General features: G+C 37.8%; 1 protein-coding gene across 2 annotated transcripts; it reads right to left on the reverse strand.

The window, feature by feature from the left end:
• Positions 1-435: 435 nt before the first annotated feature.
• On the reverse strand, positions 436-20,559 carry LOC120422584 (cyclin-dependent kinase 20). Of its 2 annotated transcripts, XM_052706535.1 has the most exons (4): positions 20,151-20,559; positions 19,438-20,097; positions 14,374-14,464; positions 436-445 (listed from the first exon to the last, which is right to left on the reverse strand). In XM_052706535.1, the coding sequence occupies exons 1-3, from the start codon at positions 20,352-20,354 to the stop codon at positions 14,375-14,377; spliced, it is 954 nt and encodes a 317-aa protein (XP_052562495.1). In that variant the 5' UTR covers positions 20,355-20,559; the 3' UTR covers positions 436-445; position 14,374. The 2 variants fall into 2 exon arrangements, with proteins under 2 accessions (XP_052562495.1, XP_039442006.1); XM_039586072.2 differs by lacking the exon at positions 436-445 and having other exon boundaries at positions 13,812-14,464; positions 20,151-20,558.
• Positions 20,560-22,507: the final 1,948 nt, after the last annotated feature.

Raw genomic sequence — 22,507 nt, forward strand, 5'->3', positions numbered from 1 at the left:
ATAGTTTCTTAGATTTGGATTTTGCAAAATTTAAGAACGAGTTTTTCGCCAATGTGTAACAGGTCGTATCGAGGTGCTCCGGTTGAATGAAACTTTCAGCGTTTGTTTGTCTATACATGAGATAAACTCATGCCAAATATTAGTCTTAAAAACATGAAAAATCTTAAAACCGCTCGCATTTTCGTAAACATTGATCAACATTGATCTTTTAAAATAACTTCAAAATGTGTCATAGACATACGGAATTGGTTTGACCTTTTCTCACAGCTTTTGCAAATTACTGTTAAAAAATTATTTTTTTTCAATCTCAATATCTTTTTGCAACAGCCTCCATCACCCATACTCCCTTAGATTTTCTCATAGATTCACGATTTTTCTATAACAAACTTTGAACACTTTTAACTTTTGCCCTGTAGGCCAACAAGACGGCATTTTTTGGGCTCAATTTTGACATATTCGAAATCCTTGGAAAATTTCACGTATGTTTGAAGTTAAGGAATTGTAAATTTGATTGGAAAAAAATCCATTTAGAACGAATTCAAATATTTTTTAACAATTTGTTGGATTAGGCACAGAGTAACACAGAGTTACCATTGCCTCTTGATTTTTGGTTCCACTTTGTGGTACATCGCAAGTACATCGCACGCCTGCTACCAGCAAACCTTATGGAGCCAAAAAATGAAATGACATTTCTTCGAACTAGTCACTCTGGGTTACTCTGTGGATTAGGGGTGGAACGGGTATTCGCCTACTTGATACAGCATTTGACGTAGTGATCACAGGGTATACAAAATCTTCCTTCTTTCCAAAAATATTTTATTTAATTATTTTTTAGTCAAATTTACAATTGCTTAACTTAAAAAAATGGTCTCTTGGTCTCGGAAGAAACCTTTTCGAGATATTTGAATTTAAAAATTGCATCTCTTCAACTTTAAAATGGCTGTAACGATTTAAAAATAAAATAAAATGTTGTTTATATGAGCACTTAAAATTACTTCTTTATATTACTTTTCTCTAAAACTAAATCCTGGATAGCCACGTTAAAAAACTGTGTTTCAAGGGTATGCTCTGATGCTTTAGGTAAATAAGACGTAGAAGGCGTAGAGTGCGAGATCAAACTCTGGTGTCTTCGACAAAGTTACAAGCCCAACAACTTCTCAGAAAAAAAAACAAAAAACTCCTTGGAAAGTTAAATTTTCTGAAAACCTTGTAAACCATTCTAATTTTATGCGAAACCGTTTTAAAAAAAAATATCGGGCAGACTGTGGAAAAAAAATCAATCAAATGCTCTGAAAATAGAACTAAAATAATCCTGAACTTTAAAACTCATTACTGAATCATCTGTAATTTTCCAGCAATTGCATTTACCCAAAAAAAAATAATATTTCTAATCTCCACCCTCAAAACGCTTCATTTATCACCCCTTTTCCGGTCACTGATCCGATTTCTGGGCGAAAAATTAGAAAAACTCCCACCCGAAAAGCTCATCCAACCGGAACGACAATACTCGGTGCAATGTCCGAATTACAATGCTTGCACAATGCACACACATGTATCTGTATGTGTCCAACTCTGGGATTATTTTCCATTTCTGGCTTGCTTCGTCCTGCAAGCAAAAAAAAAACATGTATCCAACTCGCCACCAGCCCCACAATTGATTGATTTCCCAAAGCCTTGGCAGCAGGCCATGATCCCTAAAAACCGTCGTCGTCGTCGCCACACATTTTCACAATCCGCGGTTTTCCATCAAAAACCGTCAATCCTCCACCGCCCCCAAACCACCAAAACGCATCCTTTTTTTTCGCGAGGACGAGCTCTCTCTCCCTTTCTCTCTCATTTTCACGCGCTCTCGTTTTAAGCTCGCTCTCTCGCTCACAGGACTATTCGCTCTCTCTCTCTCTTGAGACTGTAACGGCGAGCAATTTTTCCGACGACGTCCTGTCAGAGCTTCCTACGATGGTTGGAAAAGTCATCAATACACTGAAATGCGGGAGGGCTGGGGTTGCCTCAACGGCAGTCAGCTTGCTAGTGCTAGCCTACTGCCATCTCTTCGCACGGTGTGAGTGTGCAGCACGGGGGAGGATGGTGGAAATTCACTCCACCTTATCAATAATTAAACGGGAAAGGAATCGAAATTAAACTTCCTGGAAGATGCACCACGAACCCCGGAGGGCAGCACTGGATGGATGGCCCCATTTTGCTCCGCCAACAAAAGCTGCTTGATAATCCAGAAATGTGACACCACCTTCACAGGAAGCTCGCCAGCTCCTTATTTTTCCTGGCATGGAAATGCCTCTTCCGTTTTTCTCCTTTTCCGCTTCTTCCTTTCACTCGAAGCTCGCGAGCTATAAATGGCCGCGTTCTTTCCTGCCCCTGGCACTGGTATTTATATCGATAATTCACGATTCTGCACACACATTACGTGAGCAGCAGGCTATGAACTACTGCACACACAGCCTACTCCTAGCGCCCACCTTCGAACACACACGCTTTCTTGCAGATTTGCTGGCCTTACCTGGTGACCTTCACCACACCACAAACCGTCCGCGGAAAACCCACCCCAAAGCTGCGTTCCACAAAACCGAGTTCCGGGCTTGTCCCAAAATCTGTCCCGCGACAAACTTGCAACCTCTCAACACCACAGGAACAACTACTACTCCCCCTCCCTCCTTCAAAAAAAAGCTCGCCAATCCAACGTTGGTTGAGCTTACAGCCCGCGGGCGGGTGGGACAGAGACTGGGGCGCGACGATCCGACGGGGGAAGGTACGCGACCGAGAGCACAATCCACGACGACGACGTGTGTGGCCACTGGCTAGGAACCGAATGAGGACCCTGGTTGATGGACTCCAAAGCACGATGGTCGTCGTCCTCAGAGGAGGCGCTGGAAAAGCTGAGCGAGAGAGTGAGCAAAAGTTGGGGAAATTTTGTCGAGTCTGGCGAAAAGTGAGCCTCACTAATACAAAGACAGAGTAGGCCATGCGGGTTGTCGTCGTCGTCGTTGGTGGTGGGTGCCAGGAGTAAAAGCACACGGAAAGTTAGGACTGCGAGCTTTTGTGATGACAGTTATGGAGGCGCGTGGTTTTAGTTTTGACTTCCTATAAATAATGCAATCTAGTGACAGTTCACGTTGAGTGTGAGTGGGATAAGCTTTTTGTTTACATCCAAGGTTAAGTAATATTGAAAATTTACAACGGTACACGAAAATGTCATTTTTCGACTCACCCTGAAAACGTCAAACCATACAATTTCGTTGCCGGATCTTTTCCGGCAAATTTCTGGAGCAACATTTGAAAAGGGCGCATAGGCATTTTGACAGTTGGATCTATTTTGCAAATTCCGAGACAACAGGTCACTATTTAACAAAACCCGCAGTGTTGGAAGGTAGCTGGAGAGGCCAGCTATTGTTTAACACTTTTAGTTTTATGAAAAAGTTAAAATTAGCCTGAGAATTAGCAAAACAGCTCAAACTGTCAAAATGCTTATCCGCCCTTTTCTCGTGTTGCTCCAGATTTGTACTGGTTTGACGTTCGCTGAGGGTACCGAAAAGTGTGTTCATGTTACTGCCAGCAATTGTCAAATTTGCAATACAGTTCATACTCGATTATCCGAAGTTTCGATTATCCAAAGGCCGAGGTTCGATTATCCGAAGGTTTGTATGGGATCACGCGTGAAACATGAGTTCAATATGATTCATCAAAAATGGTTTATAAACATTTTATAATGTTTAAAACAGTTTAAAAATTCAAACATGTTTAATTTAAGAATTTAAGATTTAATTTAACAACGTAAACCAAATGACGTTACTGACATTTACAACAAATTATTTAGACAATTTTCTTGTATTTTGTGCTTTCATCACTGTACTTTGGAATGACAAGGTATATTTTGCTGCAAATTTGATATTACTGCGGGCGTCAATAATTAGGGTTCACGCGCGGTGATACGACCGCAAGTTAATGGTCGCATGACAGCCGCATGACAACCGCAGAACAAATTTTTGCTGTTGTCAAAGGTTGCCTTGAGTTTTCAGCTGACTTTTTGGAAAATATTCAAAACAAACCAAGTTGACAGCCAAATCAACGCAGAATTTCAGTTCAACTTGCAGATTTTTACACTGCGGTAGTTAGGCGGCAATAATCTCCTGTCACTCACAGCGAAGGAGAAAAGTGATTATAAGCAATATTAATACTAGGGGAAATATATCTATTCCAATTACAAATCTATTTGTGGCATATCAAAACATTGGCTTAAATATTGCGCGTAATGCCCAAAAAGACACGCGGCATACCAGCCTCGAAACGACGCGCCGCACTTTCGGGAAATGCTCGCTGTCAAATCCCATACTGTGCGTTTTGTTTTTGTTGATCTTCTTCTTCGAATCGCTAGCAATTGTTGCCAGGAATGATTGAAGTGCAGAAAATCACTGGCAAAAATGTCTACGACACATTCTGAAATGCCGCGCGGCGTGTACCTTTGAAAGAAACGGACAATAACCGGAGTTGATTTATTGAAAAAATATGTATCGTGTGAAACACTAAAAACAAATATTATAATTGGGTACTAAACCCCTATGCCAATTTTTATGTACAACGGTAAAAAACACGATCAAAAACCATTTCTGATCACTTTTTTTCATTTTAATGCAAAAAAATAATAATGACAAGACAACATTTTTTCGATGGATCAACTATGGTCCCCTTGGAACGAGCTGTCAAGTAGGAACTTTTCAGTCAAGAAGGACCGCGAGGTAAATTTTTCAAATTTGATTTAAAAATCCATTTTAAACTCTTTGTGGTCGTACAAAGGGTCATTGTACTCAGAAAAATAAGCTTTATCGCTGTAAACAACAATATCAGCAATGTAAGCTTCATTTTAGGACCCGGCGGCTCAGCATAATATGCAGAAAATAGGTATTTTTTTGCATGTAATTAAGGCCGTTGCTAATGTTTTTTGAAGTTTGAAGAAGTCAAAATCGGACCGGAAAAACAGGGGGCAAAAAAATATTTTTCGAAAAACTTCATCATTTCAATGGAAACATACATGCAAACGACTGAAAACTATTCAAAATTAATTCTCATGCTTCTAAAATGGGGCCCAAAAAATCAGTGGGAAAAAATTGCTGAAAATTCGAATTTTCATCAAATAAAGTTGTACAATTCAATGTGAACTTTTTAGAGAACATTGTGTTACATTATTTTTTTGATATCAAAAAGGACAAATTTTGAATTGTTGGACTACAGATTGGTAAAAGGAATTGAACTTTAGGAAAGAAAATATTTTCATTAATTCACGTGGTTTATGGATGATCCCTTTGATAGTTTTGTCGGCTTTGTAACTTTTGCTTCTATGTATCTTGTCCTTTGTAGGGTAACCGAGGCAAAATTGGGCATTCCACCAGTTTTTTTTTTGCTGCCTTTTTTCTTAAGTTATTTTTAACGCTCTGAGAAAATGTTTTGCAGAAATCTTGTCTTAGAAAATGTGCCAACGTTAAGTTCATAAGACGAAATTGCATTCTGCCACCCCCGAACAGTTATTCGCCACGACTTACCCCAGTCTCATGTGACACATGCGCACACCACGCGGCTCCACCGTTGGAAGCTCTCTTTTTGCTCCCTCGCTCTCAAAAAAAGCGCTCCCTGATTTATTTCTCTCATCGACATGTTTTTTTTCCTCTCTCATCAAAATCCATCCGGAGGAGAGAGCACATGGGAAAACGCGATGGTGGTTTGTTGTTTTCCTCAAAGCACACATACAGACAGACACACACACATACGGTGACGGCGGTGGAGTCCTCTTCAGCATTAGGTAGATACACACTTAAAAGTGCTTAAATCTTGGATCGTATAATCCCGATGCCTTCTGGCCCACCGGTAAACAGTCTCGTAGGGTAGATGATGCTATTTTGGAACTTGGAAGTGGAGAAACCATGCGTCTCCATCGAGTGCTATTCATTACTAAAATCAGTACCGATTTCAATTTATCATATTTTGAGATCTCAGGACTCTTACTTGGAGTATTTTTCCCTCATTTTCACACGGACCAAAACGGCGACGCTTACCCTAGTAAGGGGTTGACACAAACTGCCATCCTTTTCCGAGGAGGCAAATTCGCCTTGGAGTCGTTTCGGAGTGCGTCAAACTTGGAGTCCCCGCAAGCTTTAAGCGAGCGAGGGGCAATTATCTGATGTATTATTCGCAATTACGTTGATTTATGGTTTACACAGGTTCGGGGTAAATGTACCGCTTGGGGAAAACCGGATTGATGGGAGGAGAAAAAACGCCGGAAACAGACAGGAGGAGTGACAGGAAGAAGAAGAAGAAGAAAGTTGACTGCATTACCATATATATTTCGGAGAAGTAACTCATGCGGGGGAGGGCTATAAATGTCTCTCGCCTGTGTGAAATATGTATGCGATGATCAATTTTAGAATTGATACTTACTCCACTTATACTCAGTTTGGCATCAATATGTCGGCGAGAGTGAATGTTTGCGCGTGTGTCTGACAAAACGATTACGAAAAGACATTAATGGAAAAGTACGGGAATGTTTTGCAAGAAAGAAAATATTTATTCTTATGAGCACTGAGCAGCTTCTATATGATCTATGCCATTTTTGTCAATATAAAAAATAAAAGCAAATTGATTAACAAGGAATATAGAAGAGAATTCCGTTTTACCTTTACGAACAGTTTCTGGAAAGCTGACCTTCATAAATTTGTTAAACTATCTATTTATTTTAAAAAATTCCAGATTTTTGAATTTGTTGAATTGCTTAATTTTTGTTGAGTTTCTTAAATTTCAAAAATTTGCTTTTATTTTTTTGATTTCTTGAATGATAGATTTTTTAAAGATAATAAATTTCTTGATTTTTTTCTAATTTCATGAATTTCTTGTAAATTTTTAATTTCTTCAATTTCTTTAACATTTTGAATTTCTTGAATGTCTTGTATTTGTTAAATTTCTTGAATTTCTTGAATTTCTTGAATTTCTTGAATTTCTTGAATTTCTTGAATTTCTAGAATTTCTAGAATTTCTAGAATTTTTAGAATTTCTAGAATTTCTAGAATTTCTAGAATTTCTTAAATTTCTTAAATTTCTTGAATTTCTTGAATTTCTTAAATTTCTTAAATTTCTTGAATTTTTTTGAATTTCTTGGATTTCTTGAATTTCTTGAATTTCTTGAATTTCTTGATTTTCTTAATTTTCTTGAATTTCTTGAATTTCTTGAATTTCTTGATTTTTTTTTAAATTTCTTGGATTTCTTGAATTTCTTGAATTTCTTGAATTTTTTTTGAATTTCTTAAATTTCTTAAATTTCTTAAATTTCTTGAATTTCTTAATTTTCTTGAATTTCTTGAATTTTTGAATTTCTTGAATTTCTTGAATTTCTTAAATTTCTTGACTTTTTTTGAATTTCTTGAATTTCTTGAATTTCTTAAATTACTTGAATTTCTTGAATTTCATGAATTTCTTGAATTTCTTGAATTTTTTTGAATTTCATGAATTTCTTAAATTTCTTGAATTCCTTGAATTTCTTGATTTTCTTGATTTTCTTGAATTTCTTGAATTTCTTGAATTTCTTGAATTTCTTGAATTTCTTGAATTTCTTGAATTTCTTGAATTTCTTGAATTTCTTGAATTTCTTGAATTTCTTGAATTTCTTGAATTTCTTGAATTTCTTGAATTTCTTGAATTTCTTGAATTTCTTGAATTTTTTAAATTTCTTGAATTTCTTGAATTTCTTGAATTTCTTGAATTTCTTGAATTTCTTGAATTTCTTGAATTTCTTGAATTTCTTGAATTTCTTGAATTTCTTGAATTTCTTGAATTTCTTGAATTTCTTGAATTTCTTGAATTTCTTGAATTTCTTAAATTTCTTAAATTTCTTGAATTTCTTAATTTTCTTAAATTTTTTAATTTCTTGAATTTCTTGAATTTCTTGAATTTCTTGAATTTCTTGAATTTCTTGAATTTCTTGAATTTCTTGAATTTCTTGAATTTCTTAAATTTCTTGAATTTCTTGAATTTCTTGAATTTCTTAAATTTCTTGAATTTTTTTGAATTTCTTGATTTTCTTGAATTTCTTGAATTTCTTGAATTTCTTGATTTTTTTAAATTGCTTGGATTTCTTAAATTTCTTGAATTTCTTGAATTTTTTGAATTTCTTGAATTTTTTGATTTTCTTGAATTTCTAGAATTTCTAGAAATTCGAGAATTTCTAGAATTTCTTAATTTTCTTGAATTTCTTAAATTTCTTGAATTTCTTGAATTTCTTGAATTTTTTGTATTTCTTGTATTTCTTTTTGTGTGTATTTCTTCAATTTCTTGCATTTCCTAAATTATAGGAATTTTTTGTTTTTTTTTTTTTATTTTTTTTTTATTTTTTCGTTTTTTTTATTTTTTAATATTTTAAGTTTTTTTGAATTTCTTGTATTACTTAAATATGCTGAATTTATAAAATTTCTTGAATTTCTTGAAATTTTAAATTTTTTTAAAATGTTTGAGTATTTTGAATATCTTAAATTTTATGAAATTCTTGAACGTTTTTCAGTTTCTTGAACTTTTTTTATAATTTTTGGGTTTCTCTAAATCTTAAAATTTCTTGAATTTCTTGAAGATATTTAATTTTATAATTTTCATAAATTTCTTGAAATTTTGGAGCTATCCTAATGTGGTTTAGAATTTTTAATTCCAAGATGGCGGCTAATGTGGCTGTGACGAAATATTGAAAAAATACATTTTATAAAAACTAAAATTGTGTCGCAGAACTCGAAATCGATGTTAGAAACAAGAAAAAGAAAACAAAACGAAAATATTTTTTTCTGTTCGTGATTCGATTATCCGAAATCCCATACAAACCTCATCGGATAATCGAACTTCGGATAATCGATAATCGTTTCATAATTCTATTTCAAGCCTCCTTTCTAAACCAAAATATGCAAGTGGATGTGAAAAATAATGTCTAGACTCGATGTGTCGTTTTCTGCTGCCTAACCCCCCTTGAAAAAAGTCTAAAGTATAAAAGTGTCGAGAGGAGCAGAAAAATTCACCACGGAGATCAGGAAAAATCACTGAAGCACACACACTTGTGGAAGATTCTAAAGTTGTAAAATACTCAGCTCAACACTGTTCATCGCCACCTCTTCCCGGCCCTCCGGGGTTCAAGGGTATCTTTCGCCTTGAGAGCTTTTAGCTTCTTAACCGTATCTCGCACATCAATGAATGGCGCGACAGCACAGAAGTGGGAAGCTGTTGAATTCGCGTGACGGTCCCTGGAGTGGCCATGATATCCTTCTCCGCCCTGCTCGCTTATCTCAGCTCAATTCCGCGAAACACTGAACGAAACTGTGGCAATGTGACTATCTGACTGTTGCCATTGGGGACGCGCTTTGGGTGGATTCGCGGAAGATATCCGTTCCGTTTTTCCGTCCGAATTTACGGCTCACTGGCTGTGTGGGCTTTGGCCAATTGTTGTTACGATTCTGATAAAAAAAAAACAGGTTGGGGCTTGTTGAGTTTTTCTGGGAATTGTTTTTATTTGGGGAGGGATTTTGGAACTCAATTTGAGCCTGTTCAATCGAGGGAGATTTGGCGTTGTTTTGTCTCAATTTTTGTTGTTTTTATTCAATTTATAAGAAAAATCGGATATCAAAATTTCAGGGAATGTTTCTTTTTGTAGGATTAATCACCGAGAAATGTAGATTATATAGACAGCACCCAATATTTGATAACTTTTCAATTTCAAAATCAAACATCCAACACCAAAACCAGAGGATGCTGCAAAATCTGATGACCGAGTTATAATTTTATGAAAAAAATATTATTTTTGCAAAAATCGAAAATTTGATCATACAAAATGCCCTGCAAAAAAAAACTTATTGAAAAGTTGAAAAAATTTCCCAAAACTTTCCTTTCTAGATATTTTTGATTGGAAAATTCGTTGCTGAGATTAAGCCTCTTAAGGTTCAAATTTTCGCTCCTTTTGTCACCTTTTCTGGTACCATCGGACATCGAAGTAACAAAGTAAACAGGGGCAAAAGTGACAGACGCAACATTCTGCGATTTGCCATTGTAGATCAGGCTTTAAGCCAAAATTGAATGGTTGATTGCCTATTCTGGTACCATCGGACATCGAAATAACAAAGTAAACAGGGGCAAAAGTGACAGACGCAACATTCTGCGATTTGCCATTGTAGATCAGGCTTTAAGCCAAAATTGAATGGTTGATTGCCTATTCTGGTACCATCGGACATCGAAGTAACAAAGTAAACAGGGGCAAAAGTGACAGACGCAACATTCTGCGATTTGCCATTGTAGATCAGGCTTTAAGCCAAAATTGAATGGTTGATTGCCTATACAATTACCAAATGCATTTTCTCAATATTTCATCACCACCATTTTGGAAGCCATCTTGGATTTAAAAGTTTACTTTGGAGTAGTTTAGGGGTCATGCTTAAGCTAAGAACAAGATTGTCCGGCCAACATAGACGCAATTGCAGAATTTTGCGCCAGATTGGTTTTTCCAAGATTTGTCAGTTTGACAATCTGCAAGGGTTGCTTTGTTAAATGGTCAATGACAGGCAGACTATGATGACAGACGCAAAGTTCGGCGTCTGCGTCCATGAAGAACTGACATTTTTGTTCTTAGCTTTAACACTCAAACGCTCGGGTAGTCATTTGACCCCTATTTTTTTCTTAAAAATCTCATAACTTTTGGTAGAATTGACCAATTTGGATGCTTCCGGTTGCAAAAGATCCAGATTTGTCTATATTTTTAACTATCAGATGGGGGACAAATATGGTCAACTTTTACCGGAGATATTCCGGATTCCGTTGGGGTACCTCGGCTCTCCTATATGGGTTATTGGTCAATATAACAAAAACTTCTTCATAGAACAATGCCGGAAATGATGCAAAACTTCAAGGTATTATGAAATTTTTAAGAAAAAAAAATAGGGGTCAAATGAATACCCGAGCGTTTGAGTGTTAAGGTAGACAATCAAAAATAAAAATTCTACTATCGGAAGTGACATTTTTCCAATGCCTTCGGATAATCGAGTCTGGACTGTAATCAGCCCTCATTTGTCAACTGGTGATATCTTGACCACTACCCAGTCACGACGTTCTAGCAGGATTCTAGCAGAGTTCTCACAGAGCTGGATATTCTTACAGCATTCTAGCAGAAATGTTTCACCGTTCTAGCAGGATTCTGGCAGAACCAGCTCTGCTAGAATATTTCGTGACTGGGTATTGGTTCGACTTTCAATATCTAAACATCAAACCATGAGAATTATTTTGCACTTTTCAATAAAAATATATTCAACTTTTTGGTTTATTCGTGTAATTTTCCGATCTCTTCGAGAAAAATATTTTCAAAAATTTTAAATCGAGACTAACATATCAAAAGGGCGTAATATTGAATGATTGGTCTTTTTCAAATGTTAGTCTTGATTTTTAGATATTTTTTTCGAAAAGATCGGAAAATTTCACGAATGTTTCATATTTTAACATTGTAAATCGGACCATTAGTTGCTGAGATATCGACATTAGAAAATGGTGAGTTGTTTGGGTGAGACTTAGAAAACATCAATTTTCTTGTTTTTAAACCTTTGCATGGCAATATCTCAGCAACTAAGGGTCGTATCAACAAAGTCCGAAAAAGCAGAATATAGAGAAAAAAAAAAATCAAAAATATTTTTTTCAAAAGTGGGCAAACATGGGCACTATTTTAAAAAAATCAATAACTGCGACTATTTTGAAAAAAGTTACCTAAAAATGGCTATAACTTGAAAACGGTGCACTTTATCAAAATTTCACTAAAGTATTTTTTCATTGCAAATTCAATTTTACATCAAAAAATGAAATTGAAAAATTATCGATCGATTTTTTTAAAAAAATTGTATGGATTCAAAAAATCATAACTCGGTCAAAGATTTTTTGCCCATTCTGGAAATTTCTGAAAAGTTGGCATTTGATGTCCTCTAAAACATATAAAAAAATAAAAAAAATAAAAATAGTGTTTTTTGCAAATCAAGTTTAAGTGACAAAAAGTTAAATTAAAAATCACCAATTTTTTTTTACCGTGTATCATTTTTTTCAGTGTAGTCCATATCCATACCTACAACTTTGCCGAAGACACCAAATCGATCAAAAAATTCCTTCAAAAGATACAGATTTTTGAATTTTTACATATCATTTTTGTATGGACAGCTGCCAAATTTGTATGGAAAATTATATGGACAAACTAATGATGCAAAATGGCTTCTTTGGGCATACCGAAGGCACCAACAAAATTTCAGCTGGATTAAAAAATACGAAACTTAAAATTAAAGAAAAAAAACCGATTCCGTAGAGAACTGCTCAACTTTATCTCAGAATTGAAACCTTTCGAAAAAATTGTTCTAAAGAATTTTTAATTTGATGAATGAGTGATAGTGATGTAAAATGGCTTCATGGGTGATAAAGACTCGTACTGAAATTTCATTTTGCAACTTGTTGTAAAACTACTATTACAAACCTAGGATCTTAGTAAAATTAATTTAACAATTCAGAATTCACTTAAGAATACCATACAAATTGCTATTTTTGAGCTTAACCTAACATGGCTAGGACCTCAATGTTGAGCTCTTTGAATATGTGTGTGTGTAATTTTAAAGTTTAATTGCTGTAAATACTTAAATATCTCAAACGCGTTCCGCACCATAAAACACGCAAGTACACTCTCCACGTGTAAATGCTACCACGAGCGTTTTTCCGTGACACGTATGCTAACGGAAGTTAACCGTGGATGGAGTGGGGGGAGAGTTTGTAATGCGATGATACTCAACTTTCGCACACGATGCCAGGCCCCCCTTCAAAGAAGAAGCTGAGGCTGCAACACTTCCCGTACATCACCAACTGAAGTGGTTTTTTGCCTCACCCTGCGGAAAAAGCTCTCAGATTGATGAAAAGAGGCGCCGTTTAGAATCATTGAAAGCTTTTGCAGTGGCTAGTTGCTGTTTAGCTGTTCTTTGAAATTTGAATAGACTTTAATTATAAAATCAGGAAAGTAGCTTTAAGTAATCTTCCTGAATTTTCCAAGCAGTTAAATAAGTTATAACTCAATAAGATAGAAATTGAAAAAGTTGAAGTTTGTATTCGCTATTCAACGCAAAGTCAACCAGGTGTAACAAGATAACGAACCAACTGAAATTTCCTTTCACAAACTGAAAATCGTGGCTCCAGCAAATTTCAATACCTGGACGACTACCTCCTGCGGGCTCACCCACATAATTACACAATGGTGCAAAAGACCAACAACGCGTCCGAAACGACCCGGAAAATTGATTAATATTCGCGCGCCCGCAAAACTTTTGCCCATTTTCGGAAGGGGCGAGGAAATTTTCAAAAACAGTTGCCAAAATTTGCCCCCGAGTACATAATCCTTCTTTATCGTTTAGTGACCTCGTTTTCACTTTTCGGTCCCGGCCACCATACCGTTCCGGATAGGACGGAAGGAGGAGCATTCCGGACGACCCAGCATGGCCGCAGCAAAAGTTTATGCAAAATTGTAGCATTTTTGGGAGGCTCGTGCTTGCCGAAGGTGGTCGTTTGGTGGAGGATGTTTCACATGGTGGCGACTACAAGTTCTCTGGAAAAAGTATCAAGTTAGGTCCGACATAAGCAGAGCAGAGCAGATTATGAAAAAAAAAACAAACTTATATTTACGAACCCAACGCAACAATTAGCACCTCGATCCGGCGCTTCGAGAGATGTTCGGATCACGATGTAACTTAAATTGGATTTCGGAATGTTCAAAAAAAATCCCTACATCGCATGAAATCCAAAACGCATTTGACACCCTGTAATTGCGCCCTTTTTTTCTCTCTCAACTTTACATTTAAATTAATAATGACGACGATAAAGCGCTCATTTTCCACCCGCCATAACCATCATCTCGCCAGCGTAAGGTTCCGTGTGCCGTGTGATGTCCTGGTGTTGTTTTTGCGCCGCCGGAAACTTTTGCTCTGGCCTCGACGCCACCGCTCTGCCCACCGCTTTTTATCGCGTTAATCACCACCGGTGGAATAATACATATATTTAGTTTACTGGTCTCATCCCTTTTTCTCCGGTCGTTTATTTGCTGCTTCTTCTTCTTCTTTCGTGTCCTCTTGTGATGTTAGTTAAATGGGGCTGCAGACACGTCCACCGTGCAGCAGCGCAAGGTAGACACTCTCCTCCTGATGGTAATCCTTTTCCGGCTCGTTGGCTCGACGATGGTCCCCAGTCGCGACGCCGTGGTTGATGAAGCTTTCAAACCCGCCCTTAAACTAGGTAATATGACGACTATATCCTAGAGACACGTGATGATGCTGATGCTGGTGATGATCTCAGCTCAACTCAATTCAACTCTCTTGCTGTGGTGCTGGTGCTGTTGCTGGTGGTCGGAAGTGTCTCCCTCGGTAAAGTAAGGATGTTGCATGGCCTGAAAGGTAAAAGACGAAGTAAAGGAAGGAAGGAAGGAAGTAGGATGTAGTAAAGAAGCTTAATGCGATGAGATGTTTTTATTTCATGAGTATTAATGACTTTCTAATTGGTGCTGGAAGCGTGCCAGAGTTGCCGCAGTGCGTAAGGAAAAACTGTAATTTGTTATGGAGGAGAAAAGGCTGTTTCGGCTGTTAATTTGGTCATTAGTGAACCTGGATTAACCCTGTAACTTGTGTGGTGCTGTTTTTATTTATTTATTTATTGAGTTACCACAAAAAGGAAATTTTATGCAGAAAGTATTCGTGACAATCTATCAATTAACATTCTATATTACAATTTCAAAAGGTCCTATCAAAAGGTTTTAGAGAATTATGTTAATTTTTAATGGAAAACAGGAAATTTCTTTTAAAATAGGTATATAATTTGGGAAGAGAAGATTTTCAACAACAAAAATCATACTTTACAACAACATTTAGGAAAATACTTTTCAATGTTTTTATTTTTTTAAATAAAGGCCGTTGCAAATATTTTTCAAAGTTTATGTGGAATTTCAAGCCTGACTTTCGAAATTTCAGAGCAAAAAGTATCCCAAAATGCTTTACAGTTATGCTAGCATCCAAAATTTACAAAATATCAATAAATTCATAAAAATATATTTTTTCCAAAGATTTAATGTCTTTTAACGATCTGTGGTACCAACATTTTAAATTTATTAAAATCTTAAAACTTCTTTTTTTGACTAAAAATGCATAAATGAGGATCTCTTTTGAATAGTTTACAATCGAGTAAACTATTTTTTTTTTCAATTTCGGTAAATTTAAAAAAAAATTCTCAGCGATCAAATGTCTTATCTTCAATGTTTCTTAGCCGAATTTTTACGAAGTTTTCGAAAAAAATATTTTCGCTCATGAGTACTATTTTAGAAAATCGAAGAACTGAAAGTTTTCAGTTAAAAATCAAATCGAATTGAGGTGGCCATATCTCGAAAACGGTGCAATTTGCTAATAAAAAAATTTATTAAAAAAATGCAGTCAAAAAAAACTGGGGTAAGATTTTATCCTCCAAAAAAAAAAAATCCCTAAATAATCATGACTTAGCGGCAAGCTTTTTGGCGGTAATTATCTAAGGCTTAAAATTTGCGGGTTTTGTCCCTAAAAAATATAAAGATAAAAATAAAATAACACAAATTTTATAATTTATTTTTTTGTAAAAGAGATGATTCAAACACAGGCAGAAAAAAATATATAAAAAAAAACCTTTTTTTTCAGAATAGTCCTCATCAATACCTAAAATTTGGCCGAATCCAAACCGATCAGAAACTTCTTCAAAATTTGTATGGACAGCTGCCAAAATTGTATGGAGACTGGTATGGGTGAACCAATGACACAAAATGGCTTCTTCGTTCATAGTCAAAGTCAAAATATCTTAAATACTGAATATTTCAGACGTTTGAAAAGTTATTAAATGTACTCAAATCTTATTAATTTTCAAAAAAATATTTGCGGTTTAATTCGCAACAATTTCTCTTAATTGAAAAAGGCAAATTCATTAATTTAAGACAAGTATGTGTAACAGTTGCACTTGTTAGCATTTATTTATTTATTTATTTTGGTTTTTCCGTTCGTCTTTAAATGTAATTTGATCTCCGTTACCACGGTAATCAATGTAGGTGATGTTAGCCCTCACGATCGTTGGTAACTTTCGTTACCGGTTTAAGACCTGGAGAGAGAATCTCGCGGAGGTCGCTCATATGTTGAATCCTTCGGGAAGACGGAAAGGGACGGTCAGAGCCATTGCCGACCGCTAGAGTGAGACGGGAACTCAGATCTTTAAAGATCCGAAGAAGCCCGAGGCAATCTCCGGGAAACGGCGTGCCAAAAGTACGTCTGGGGCCACCTTCCCCGTTCTGAGGAAGCTAGTACTCGTTCACTTTGTCCCAGACCTTTGTGAAGTGTGGAGTGCGCAGACTTTTATCCCGGGTTCCCTTGTCCAGTCCTGAGGTTTTTAAAGTGGCGTGGTAGTGTTTCCGGTTAGGTCTTAAATTCTAACTTCTCCCCCTAGATCTCGTCGAAGTTAGAAGTTTGTGTGTGCGAAGAAGTTAGCCTAGTGCGCGGCCTAGCTAGAGATCAGGTAAACCGTTACCCCGTGCGAATTATCCCCGTGCATGTGCTAACCTCATTCGCGAAGTTCGAAGGCTTCGCTTCTCTCGCCCTACCAGCCAAGCAGCACCAGAAGGAGATCGAGCGCACGTCCACCACCGCCCCGCATCGAGTGTGGGACAAGATTCAGCCCGGCACACGCTACATCGCCGGAAGCGACGAGCCGTCAACATCTCGTCTGGAGGAGGGTCTCGGACCTCCTGGCGGTTCCATCCGCCCACGTGCTGGCCCGGAAAGTCCATTCCCAGCCCGCGCAACATCATCAAAGTCGACCGCGCGATCGCAGGTCGAACCGACATCGTCGTCCACGCCGGCTACGAGCACGTGGCGAGAAACAGCAGCAGCAGCATCAACAAGTAACAGGAGCAACAGCAGCAGTCCGGTGAGTCCGTTCTTTTTCTGCGGGTGAAGGGTGACTACCACAGAAGGCGTCACGAATGACGCGGACGCCATTTTGATGGAGGGCGTCCATTTTGTTTAGCGCGTGTTGCCATGCGCCCGGAGTGTGACGGCATTTATTGATTCGCCCCACACATCCACGAAATCGCACTCTAGTGCCTTTTGTCTGCCGCAGTCCGCTTGACTGCCGGTGACGTCAGCGATCAGCTGTTCCAGCTGACGAGTTGGAGATATGGTAGAGGTTTGAGCACAAAAGCACGAGGTAACAGAAGAACGAAGAGTAGACAGTATGGAGAGCGAACGCACACAGTAGGAGATGTCTAGACACTAGAAAACGAAACAATGAATGAAATACAAATATGTTAGACTAGTCCAATAAACGAGCACCTTTTCTGATTCCCTGCCAACTAAATTATGAGTAATTATTCTGGAGTTCAATAAAAGTCCCTGCAGTTAAAATGAGCTCACGTGTTAGTTTTTCTGGTCGATCCGGAGCGCTGCTTCCGTCACTTTAGGGTCCGTTCCCAGTCCCTTCCTCCCCAATGCAAAAGTTCTGCGTATTTCCCATGCTTCGTGAAGTTCTCTGGTGGCGGGTGTCGGTACTACCCATGATGATTCATACGGGCACGGGGGGTCCTATACTGGCGGATTTCTGAGGAGCTTTTTCGGGAGGCTGAGCTTTCCGTACCGTTCTTGTGGGTCACTTTGGTACGCTGGCCGATTCGATCTTGCTTCTTCCCTGGGAAGAAGTTCAACCGAGCACCTCTTCGAGAGTCTCAAACCGGGCAAATTTAACATGGCGGGCAGTCTCCCTCACGGGAGTGGCGCATAAGCTGCACCGTTTCCAACCGATCGAATCGCAACGGCTACATATGTCGGCAGCGTGACCACTCCAATTCCATTTTCAAATTCCCGACTTTTCCATAAGCTCAAAAAATAGACATTTCTTATCTAAATAAAGGTTTAAAAAAACTCTTTATAAAAAAAGTTAATATTAACCATCGAAAAAAAGCTAAACAAATTTAAAAAATCAAACTACTTAAAAAGAAACTCAACAACAAACTCCTAAAAAATACTTTAAAAATTGAAACACTCATTATTTTAATTCAGAGTAGAAACATAAACAAATAATAGTCTTTGAAAAATAACCGAAAACATAAAAATACTTATAATTTCAATTTTAATTTTTTAACTGGCAAACGTATAGTTTTTGATACTTCATTTCAACTGGAAATGGCAAAAAGTTAAATATTCTTAATTTTATTTTATTTAAATTCAAAGAGTGCTTAAAATTAAGTTCCCTTCTAAATTTTGTAAATTTTGATATTGATTTTTTTAATCAATGCTGATGTATCCAGTTATCAGTATTTAACTGTTTTATTTTTTTTTTCAATGAAAAAAAAATCTAGCTTAATCTATAGTAATTTACCCCCCATACTCGCAAAAAAAGTTCAAGATAAGCCTTTGGAAAAAAATCGAAATGACTTAATGAAAATTTTCCACCAAAAAAAACATTGCCACACTCAATATTAAAACAGAATCATAACTTTACGCTGGCCATAATCGTTAAAATAAGGTTCTATTTTTCTATTAGTTTTTCACTAACTTTGTTGCTGTTTTTAGTTAAATTTGTTTTATAAATAGATCTTGTTTGATAAATAAAAATAAGTAAAAATCTGTTGATTAAAGAAAAATTAATTTTTTTGTCAAAAGCAATCAATATTTATTATATTATTCAGTGTCTGAAATGGCCTTTTTCATTCTGACATAGATTGAAATTGTGAAAAGAACCTTAAATTTAAAGTATGTTACTGAAGAAAAATTTAGGGAATTTAATATTTAATTTGAAAATTGTACAAAATATGACAAAATTATTCAAGAGTAAAATAGTAAGAAAGAAAATAATTTTCAAACAAGTATGCTTGGAATTCCCGACTTTTCCCGACTTTTTGACAAAAAATCACAAATTCCCGACTTTTTCCCGATTTTTTGCGGATTTTGGCGAATTCCAGACTTTTTCCCGACTTTCCCGATTTCCCGACTTGAGTGGCCACCCTGATGTCGATTTTTCACTAATTTTAAAATATTTTTCCGGCTTGTCTGTCGAATTTCCGAGTATTTTTTCCCAGTTTTCTCCCGGTGGAATTAAATTTCCAACTTTTTCGCGAGGTGTTCAACACTGCTTATTGTCACGGAATCTGAAAAACAGTTCAAGATATCACAATATTTTTACACCCTTTTCAAATGTTACAACATAAATTTAAACGGCCTGAAAAGAATTTTGCGTAACAGAGCTTTGCAGAGGGTCAACTTCTTCAAAGCAATAAATATTTCTATCCCTCTTTTTCGAAAGCTTCTAACTAAAAACATTTCAAGAAAACACAAGCATTAAAAAAAGGCATTTCAAACTCACCTCCTCCGCCGTCAACCGCCTACTCGGATTGTACCGCACCAACCCATCGACCAGCCCGATCTCGCACTTGGTCGTACAGCTGGGAAAAATGTCCTCCCACCGTTCGCCCTTCGCATTGGGAAACCGAATCTTGTTATAGTCAGGCAAACTGCGCACCTCGGGCCAATCCTTCAGATTCGGCGTGCCCAGCGTGCGTACCACCAGCGCCAACTGCTCGATATCGGTAGCGCCGGAAAACAGCGGCACTCCTCGGAGCATCTCCGCAAAAACACACCCGGCGGCCCACAAATCTATCGACGGTCCGTACGTCTGGCAGCCCCAGAGGATCTCCGGCGCGCGGTACCACCGGGTTGCGACCTGCGGGCTGTACACCTTCGTTAGGTCCTGGTCGTTGAAGAGTCGGGCGAGGCCGAAATCGGCGATTTTCAGCACGTCCTTGCTGTCGATGAGGAGATTGGCGGGTTTGATGTCCCGGTGCATGATCCGGAGTCCGTGCAGATACTGGAGTCCGTTGAGCAGCATGGCCATGAAGCGACGCGTTTCGCCCCGGGACAACGGATGCTCTTCGTCCTTCATCCGGCTGTACAGCGTGTGGGGCATGTACTCGAACACTAGGGACATTCCGGACAAGTCCGGATACATGTCGAGGAGGGAGAGAATCTTGCAGAAAATAGTTTGAATTTAGGCGTTTTGAAATCCACAAGTCTACCTACATTTTCGCACTGCGAGTTCTGTAGCACCTTAATCTCCCGGATGGCGCACGGCGCAATCCAGCCGTGCTTGGTCCGCAGCGTCAGCTTCTTGATGGCCACAATCTTGTCGTCGTTGCTGAGGTCCCGGGCCTTCACCACCACCCCGTGAACTCCCTCGCCAATCCGGCCCAGCATCTGATACCGCGGGGGCATGTAATCGTCCATAGCACTTTACACGATCTCGGGGGGAATCGACGTTACACCGGGATTGTAATCCGGAAGTGTAACAACACAAAAGAACAGACAACACGGCTTCCCTCAGAGCCCGTCGGCCAAGTTGGTGCTGGGGTTTGTTTATTTGGGATGTTTGCGTCGTCTGTTTCCATGGGGACTGAAGGACACGTGGGCCAACGTCAGCGTCGGCGCTTGCTTGGGTTTCTTCACCGGCGGCAGTACACGTGTTACGAAAAGGGTTTGAGTTTGTCTTTCTTTATCTTTCTTGTGAGACTTGTCACAGAGAAAGGATGTTAGGGGGAAATCGTTCGTTTTCATCAGTGACTTTATTCAAACAATAAAATTACCTAAATTTCGGTGAAATCGACTTTCAAACTTAATTTAGACAATTAATTCCAGCATGTCCTCTTTTACCTGCCCCTTTTTCCAGCCAATTAACCCCAAACTCCACAGCCTCCAGGATCCTTCTTCTTCTTCTTCCAAGAGGGAATAAAACAAATTAATTTATTCATGTGCCACGGACTCTCCGCCGGGACCAGGGACGGCGGCAAATTATGACGAATCGTCCGATTAATTTATCATCATTTAATTACCCCCGGCCGGTACCGAGAGCAAGCCGAGTAGATATCTGTCCGTATCTTTCCGTTTCATCTCTCGGGATTCCGTCGGCGGCGGACGCACAGGAAGCTCGATTCATCAAAAGTTATGCAATAACAATTTGTCCGGGCAGCGCGCTCCGTGTGTTGATTTATGGACCGACATTAAACTTAAAGTGCCGTTTTTTGTTGTTGAGAAGCGGTCACACGTCACGCTAGATTACGAGTAAATCAAATTAGATTTTTTTTGGTTGTGAAGCTATCACATTTGAGAGACTGTGGACGAAGTCCAAATTTGGGTAAATTTGGAGGGGTCAATTTGTCGCAATTTGTCATTTGTTCTATTTTAAAATGTAGAGTCGCTATAACCCAGGGGTGACCAAAGTATGGCCCGCGGGCCAAACGTGGCCCGCGAGGTGATATTTTGTGGCCCGCGGACCCATTTTTAATGATCATGTAAATTGGCCCGTAGACCACTTATAAAGTGATTTTATACTTTTTTCAAAATTAAGGATTATTTTAAACTTTTATAAATATGCTAATCAATTTTATTATTTGTTAATTTAAAAAATTTATGATTTATCAATATTTTGATCACCACTTTAGGATACTGTCCCGCCCGTGTGGATCAATCGGACCGCGCACTGGACTCCAATCCAGAGGTCGCCGGTTCGAATCCCGCGGCGGGCGCTCTAAAATTCTTTGTGTAAATATGGGTATTCGGCGCCGTCGTTCCGTGCCATACTTTCATACACTTAGGAGCCCAGGGCGGCGAAGTCCTTGTAGATAAAAAGGAAGACACTAGTGGTTGGTACTAGCAATGGTGGCCGACAGCTATAAAGTCAACTTCGTCGTACTTTAGGATACAAATAATTTGTTTGAAAAAAATTATAATTAAAAAAATTTCACACGTTTCTATGTGAGTACAACTAGTAAATATCGTCAAAACTTTCATCAAACATGTTTGGAAATATTCAAAATACGTTCAAGTTTGACTTAGGTAGAGTTCTGTAATAGTTGCAAAAATATAAGTTTTCTTTATTACTTTGCAAGTCATTATGACCCTTTTATGAACTGACCCTCAAACTTACATTCAATTCCTTCGGGATTTGAACTCATTACAGTTAGATAACGAATCTGATTGACTACCAATTAATTCAGGCAGACTAAATGTGGAAATTGGAGGATCAAGTTTGTTGCAAATATTTTACAAAGCTTTCGTCGATCAACCCATCCCTCCCCTATTATTAAAAAAAATGGCTCGAAAAACCAGGAGCAAAAATATATTTTTAAAAAACTTCAAAATTTTATAAAATGAAATTTAAGTGCAATCAACTGAAATTAATTAAATATGCATTCCTTTGCCTTTAGAATCATTTGAGCATGTTTGGGTTTATTAAGCTTAAACTATTTTCTAACATTTTTTTTCATAGAAATGTTTAAATTCTGATTCTCAGCAATTTTTCATTAGCCAACATGTAATATCATCATTTTCTAAATATAAAAACAAAACTATTTTTTTTTTTGATAACACAAGCACATTCAGCT

This window comes from Culex pipiens, chromosome 1, assembly GCF_016801865.2.
Source record: "Culex pipiens pallens isolate TS chromosome 1, TS_CPP_V2, whole genome shotgun sequence".
Classification (NCBI taxonomy): domain Eukaryota; kingdom Metazoa; phylum Arthropoda; class Insecta; order Diptera; family Culicidae; genus Culex; species Culex pipiens.

Excerpts from the sequence above, each read along its gene's own strand:
- LOC120422584 (XM_052706535.1), bottom strand. The coding sequence starts at position 20,354 with ATGGACGATTACATGCCCCCGCGGTATCAGATGCTGGGCCGGATTGGC. Across the intron at positions 20,098-20,150 it reads AGAACTCGCAGTGCGAAAAT|ATTCTCTCCCTCCTCGACAT; the intron begins GTAGGTAGACTT and ends ATTTTCTGCAAG. Across the intron at positions 14,465-19,437 it reads GGCGGTTGACGGCGGAGGAG|GCCATGCAACATCCTTACTT; the intron begins GTGAGTTTGAAA and ends TTTACCTTTCAG.